The sequence below is a fragment of the Colobus angolensis genome, unplaced genomic scaffold, assembly GCF_000951035.1.
Source record: "Colobus angolensis palliatus isolate OR3802 unplaced genomic scaffold, Cang.pa_1.0 Scaffold1, whole genome shotgun sequence".
Taxonomy (NCBI): Eukaryota; Metazoa; Chordata; class Mammalia; order Primates; family Cercopithecidae; genus Colobus; species Colobus angolensis.
Genome location: NW_012110918.1, coordinates 4,164,849 through 4,171,605, shown reverse-complemented (window position 1 = coordinate 4,171,605; position 6,757 = coordinate 4,164,849). Strand labels below are relative to the sequence as shown.

General features: G+C 43.6%; 2 protein-coding genes across 3 annotated transcripts in view; both read left to right on the top strand.

The window, feature by feature from the left end:
* FAM20A (family with sequence similarity 20, member A) overlaps positions 1-6,757 on the top strand; it is a 68,219-nt gene that overhangs the window by 25,437 nt on the left and 36,025 nt on the right. The window lies entirely within an intron of this gene.
* Positions 1-6,757, top strand: part of LOC105504130 (glycerol-3-phosphate acyltransferase 3-like) — a 135,025-nt gene that overhangs the window by 121,259 nt on the left and 7,009 nt on the right. The window contains 1 exon segment of the mRNA XM_011931455.1: positions 5,682-5,830. Within this exon segment, the coding sequence (XP_011786845.1) occupies positions 5,682-5,830 (149 nt within the window).

Here is a 6,757-nt window from a genome sequence, read left to right as displayed (position 1 = left end):
ATATATATTTCCACACAAGTTTGATAACTCAGAAAAAAGCCTTCAAGGCACCAGTAATTTGTTGATTCATTTTCATTCTAATAAACAGTTACTCTCATACCTGGTTTTGTATTCATAATTTTGTACTCTTTTTCTTAAAGATGGCCCTCCAGATCATATTAACTTCAGGTCTCACAAAACCTGAATCCTTCCATGTCCCAGGAGAAATAGAACAGTATGAAGGAGGATTCTTCCAAACTCATCACAGCCATGGGGGAAAAAAAAAACAACCTTGAGAAAATGTTCTTTCTAGGACCCACGTCAAGGATAAGAACACTGAAAGAGACATATGGATCAAACAGATGCAAGATTTAATTTAAAAGCCAAGTGCTATAGAAGTTCACTATAATGCTTTTCTAATTGTCTGTGTGACAGAGTGCTCTCGAAAATGTTTTAAATGAGTGAGACCAACTTTACGAACTCCATGGATAGGATTCAAGTGCAATTCCTGTGTTCAAGGGATTTTCTTCCCCAAGTTTTGATACTAGTCTTTTGGAGTATGATGGAGCTTTGGCAGCAGGAAACGTGTTCGAGCATCTAATAATCAGTTATTTATAGAATATTTACTGTGTGCATAGCACTTCCGAGTGCTCCTTCAAATACTGAGGAGGATGCAAATGAAATCCAGGGCAGATCCTTGCCCTCAGGAAACTTAGAGCTTAACTGAGAAGAAAATATGTGGCTCCAGCCCTTTTGCTGTTGTTCCATTTCTCTCCTGATGGTATAGCACAATGAGCAGTAATTCAGTTTCCAACAAAGAGATTTTTCCTGAGTGCCTGACAGCCGCATTCTCATTTTCCTCTCACTGTTTGGGATCCTAGGCCCCGATGACCAGGGCTTCATAAACCTCTGCAGGTCAACCATCCTAACCCAGGTGACGGGACTGGGGGGACCCCATCATACCTCTCCATCTGGCACAGGAATGTTGCTCAGGAATGAACAGCTCCAGGAAATGTGCAGGGGTTCAAATAATTAGAAAATACTTAACGGATTATCACCAAATTCCTCCCCAGGAGACCTCAGTATGAGCTCTCAAAACAGAAAGAGTGCCATTTCTCATAAAAGCTTAGTAGCCAGTGAATTTAGCAAAATATAAATTCTGTGGCATGCCTTTTAAATAGCTGTACTTGAGAAGACTTGGCATCACTGCTTTTGGAGGAGAATTTGTGGCCAGATGCCAAAGGGAGACTAGTTATTTCAGCAGAAAGGACAGAAGTTATTTCTCGTTATCATTTCAGTTCATCCTAACTCAGGAAAGCCCCAGGAAATTTAAGAGATGACAGAGTTGGAAAGAAGGAAGAATGGGAGGTAGGATTTCTGGAAATTTTAACATTATAGCAAACATATCATATCCAGAGAGCATGCAGATCAACTTCTTTTATACTGGGCTTGAGTAAGCTTGTGGTTCCATTAGCTGTCTTTCCAGAAAAATACAGAAGGTAGTTCTCCTAAAGCTATCTTCCACTAGGTGTGAGATAAGGAGCACATTAATTCATCCAACGACTATTTATTGAGCATCTGTTGACCAGGTGCGGTGGCTCATGCCTGTAATCCCAGCACTTTCGGAGGAGCTGAGGCAGGCAGATTACTTGAGATCAGGAGTCCAAGACCAGCCTGACAAACACGGTGAAACCCTGTCTCTACTAAAAATACAAAAATTAGCCAGGTGTGGTGGCAGACACCTGTAATCCCAGCTACTTGGGAAAATGAGGCAGGAGAATCGCTTGAACCTGGGAGGTGGGGGTTGCAGTGAGCTAAAATCATGCCACTACACTCCAGCCTGGGCGACAAAGCAAGACTCGGTCTCAATATGTATATATATATTTATTGAGCATCCGTTATGTGCTCAGGATGCTAAGGATTGAAGGGTTAAGCAGAAACAGAGATAGACTCTACCTTTGTGGTGTCTGGGGTGGATGAACACAAGCAAATGTGAAACTGTAAGGGCAGCATGAATCAAGGAGAAAGATACTGTGCAATGAAACACAGAAACAGAGACGTGGGACCTGTCTGGAGGCCAACGCAGACTTCCAAGGAATAAAGGCCTGAGCTGGTAGACAAATGAGAAGCATGTAAGGAGGCAAAGATGAGGAAAGTGTGCCCTACGCCAAGGAAATAGCTATTCCAAGCACCTGTGGTGGATAGATCATTGCCTTTGTAGCTGGGGTAGAAGAACATGAACCTAGACCACTGAGTCCAATAGAACTTTTCACAATGATGAAAATGTTTTATCATCTGTGCTGTGCAAAAGGGTAGCCACTAGTTACATATGGCTACTTAGCAATTAAAATGTGGTGGGTGTGGCTGGTGCAACTTTAATTTTTATTAGTTTAAATGTAATTAGTCACATGTGGCTAGTAGCTGTTGCATATTGGCCAGTGCAGGCCTAAGGAAGCTTGTTTTTATTTAACATCAATAAAGAGACATTGAGTGCTTCTGAGCAGGAGGCTAAAGATTAGATTTGCATTTTGTAAAAGCAATCATTCTGGTTACAGTTAGGAGTGCTGATCAAAGAGAGTCCCAGTGGACCTTCCAGTTAGAAGACTATTGGAAAAGTCCAGGTGACAGGCTAGAGTGATGGTGGTAGAGATGAGGGGTGGACAGATTCAGGAGCTATTAAAGGAGATAACGTCTACACAGTTTGGTGATGCAGGGGACATTTTGGGAAGGGAGAGAGAAATTTCAAGGATAACTCCTGGAATTCTGACTCAGCTGCAGGTAGCTTCTGTATGCTTTGTGGCTAGTGGCTAAGACACTGACCTCACCCTTAGAAAGATCTAGAAGTGCCTGGGAGTTTTATTCTGTTAGAAACTCCCCACCCCTGCTCCCACCCCTACCCAAAAGATTTCCGTGTCAAATCCCTGGAACCTTTGAATGTTACCTTATATGGAAAAAGGGCCTTTGCACATATGATTCAGTTAAGAATCTTGAGATGAAGAGATAATCCTGGATTATCTGGGTAGGTCCTCAATGCTTGCACAAGAATCCTTATAGGAGAGGAAATAATAAACAGAAGAGGAAGAAACAAGGTCACCACAGAGGCAGAGATTAGCATGATGCGGCCACAAGCCAAGGGATGTCTGGAACCACCATAAGCTAGGAGAAACAAGGAATGGATTCTCCCCTAGAGACTGAAACTCCCCTAGACTCTTCAGAAAGCATAAAGTCCTGAAAATACCTTGATTGTGGACTTCTGGCCTCCAGAAGTATAACACAGTAAGTTTCTTTTATTTTATTTATTTATTTATTTTTAATTTATTTTTAGAGATGGAGTCTCACTCTGTCACCCAGGCTGGAGTGCAGTGGCACAATCTCCGCTCACTGCAAACTCCACCTCCCGGGTTCACGTCATTCTCCTGCCTCAGCCTCCTGAGTAGCTGGGACTACAGGCGCCTGCCACTACGCCCAGCTAATTTTTTTTTTTTTTTTTTTTGTATTTTTAGTAGACGGGGTTTCACCATATTCACCTGGATAGTCTCGATGTCTTGACCTCATGATCCCCCTGCCTCAGCCTCCCAAAGTGCTGGGATTACAGGCGTTAGCCGCCGCGCCCAGCTGAGCCTAGACTTTTTTTAAAAAAAAACCCAGGGAAGGAGTGAGAGAAGCCTGCTACCTGTCTGAACTTCTGCTTGGTCCTGGATCCTAAACACCCTCTGAGGCAAGGAACACAAAAGCCCAGCTATCTTCTGAGAACAGGGGTGGGTAAAATTCCGGAAGACAAAAAACACGTTAATATCTCAATAAATTATCCTCCCACACGGGTGGCTGATCGTGCTGAGGAGGAAAGGAGGCCAACATTTGCAATCATGCTCTCAGTTTCCAAATCAGGTGGAAAATAATACCACGCAAATTAGCACTAGCTCACAGGCCAAGGACTTGAAGGAATTTAATCTGAGTGAGCCACAAGGAAATTTGCTTATGAACCATGAAAATATGTGCCCCAGCCTAACCCCCTATTGTACCTACCTACATGCAGATTCCTCAACATTCAAATCCAGTTCCCTTTCAAATGCCGCTGCCTGTATGATAGGCAGTAAGGCAGAATTCAGACACTTTTGAAAATAAATATATTCTGGTAAACCTTTGATTATTAGAGGACCCAGGGTGGATTTTTAAAGCTCCTGCTTTGTCTTGGTATTGCTCAGAGTATTGACTTCTCGCCACATTTCTTCTTTTTGCGTTCAGGAAAGTGGTAGAGGAAAGAGAGGACACCTGTCTATCCAGTGTCACTTGCTAATAGTGTGTGTGTTTGTGTGTTTGTGTGTGTGTGTGTGTGGTATGTGAAACATATATTTATTTATTTTAGGATTACACAGTTGGAAGATTGAAAAGAACCACAATTATGACATTTAAATGAATCAATATTGCATCTTTTGCAACTAACACATGTGTTAGTGTTTTATCAATACACTTGTTAGGTTGATAGAAGTCTGACAACTAAATGCTTGCTGACTCAAATTGGTTTTCTTTATTTAAACAATTAAGTAACATTTTTAATTTTTTGCTGTGCAGAAGCTACAGAAGGAGTGGAGAGGCTCTGAGGAACGCTTTTATGCTGTCTATGGAAAATATTAAATTACACAGAGTCCAAAATCCATCATAGCAATTTTCAAGCCATCATCAGAGGATTAAGTGCTTTATTTGCTCATTATTCTATGGCTCTAGCCCAGGATTTCTAACTCAGCATTACTGACATTTGGGGCCAGATAATTTTATCTTGTGCAGAGCTGTCCCTTGCATTGGAGAATGTTTAGAACAGCCCTCAGCACTCTCCCCACCAACTATGACAACCAAATATGTCTCCAAACATTGCCAAATGTCCCCTGAGGGGTAAAATCTCCCCCAGTGGCGAACCACTGGTCTACAGCAGGGAGGAAACAGTTCTGCATAAAGGGAGATTCTGCAGCTGCAAGGCCGCTGTGCTGTGTGAATCATCACATCACAATTAGGTTGAGGAACTCCGCAGTCCAGCGCTAATATTTCATGTTTCCCAAAATGTGTCGTGTGCCATACAGAATAGAGAGGAACTGGTGTGTGCTATGGAAGGAAATGGTTTAAGAGATGCCCTCTGAGCAGGAGACTTCATGGCAGGACTTCTGCAAGCCTTGACTGTCTTTCTGCACATGGCCACTCCCGCAGAGTGGTTACCGTTTGCAGCTCTTTCTAAGTTTATTTGTGTGGAGCTAGATGTTTTGGATCTTAGCTCTACAGCCAAAACAAGAATCTGGGAAACTTGGCCCGGATAGAAGACATCTGCTAGTTCCCTGACTCGACTCTGGGGACTCTTAGATGAGGGATCATTCTTTCATTCTTCTCCAGGGAGTCCGAAAGTTGTTGTGAGGGTAGAGAAGCAGATTTTTCACTATAGCCAGAGTCCCAGCTCCTGGAATGTCCCTCCTGGCCTGCCGTAGGCAGCTAGCTCAGTCTGGGGTCATTTTGACTCAGATCTGTTAGGCTATCCAAAATCAACAGGGCTGAGCAAAGTCAACAGGGCAAGTCTAGCCACTTTGATAAAACCATTTGAAACAATCATATTTTGATTCCTAATTTTTTCTCAGATTTCCTCATCAGTTAAGCAAGTCACTTTGTCCCTAGGTCCCCGACTACATGTAACTAAGATTTTCTGTGACACCCCCTATCAGGTATCTGAAAGATGTCTACAGCAAAGATCTCCCTGCCCAGACTGAGCACCTTCACAGCATTTATAGACTTACAATTCTCTCTTCCTGGGGAGGAGGCTGGGACAGTCAAAAGGGAGCCTTGGGCTCAGGGCAGCATGAGGAGCCAGGAGGTGCCAAATGGACCATGATGCGGTCAGCATATAGGGTCATGATGAAGAGCTTGGCCCAGGAAGCCAGTTGGCCAGGTCCAAATCACTGCACTGTGCCTGCCACTCACCAGGCAGGTGACCTTGAGCTAGCTAGCTCAAGTCAGTTTCCTGACTTATGTCAGTTTCCTCATCTGTAAAATGGGCTAAGAATGGACCTGTCTTATGGGGCTGCTGTGAAGAGTCATGAGCCAGCACATGCGAAGTCCTCATAAAAGGTGCTAGCACAGAGCCAGGGCTCCAGAAATGGTGACAATTATTACGTGCAAGGGTGTGGGGGATCAAAGCAAAGAGTGCTTGAGGCAGGTATGGGAGCAGGGTCTAGAGAGCCAGAAAGGACCATGGCACCACGAATTTGGAGCTGGCTGAGCACTGGGCTTTTGTGCTCTTATGGGAGCTTGTCCCATTGGCTGGCCAGACCTATTTAAAGGGCTCAGCATGCAGCCAAGTTTCAGAATTCGGGATGAGATGAAGAAGCAAGAACCTCTATCCAGCCTAACACCATCCACTTCCCCGGGGTTAGCTCCTGGGCAAGGGAAAGGCCATTCTTAGGGGGCACCCTTTGGACCTGGTTCTCAGAAACAGCAGCAATGCCTAAACACCACGCCCTGCCTGGTGGTTTCCATTGGTTCCATCAGCTGTAACTGCCAATGGCTGATTGTGTGTGTGTGTGTGTATATACACATAGTATAATATATATATATATAGTATATATAATATACACACAATATATAATATATATTGTATATATAATATATACACAATATATTATATATGTAGTGTGTGTGTGTGTGTGTGTGTGTGTATATATATGTAAAGTGAAGACAGGGTCTCTCTGTGTTGGCCAGGTTGGTCTTGAACTCTTGGCCTCAAGCCATCCTCCTACCTTGG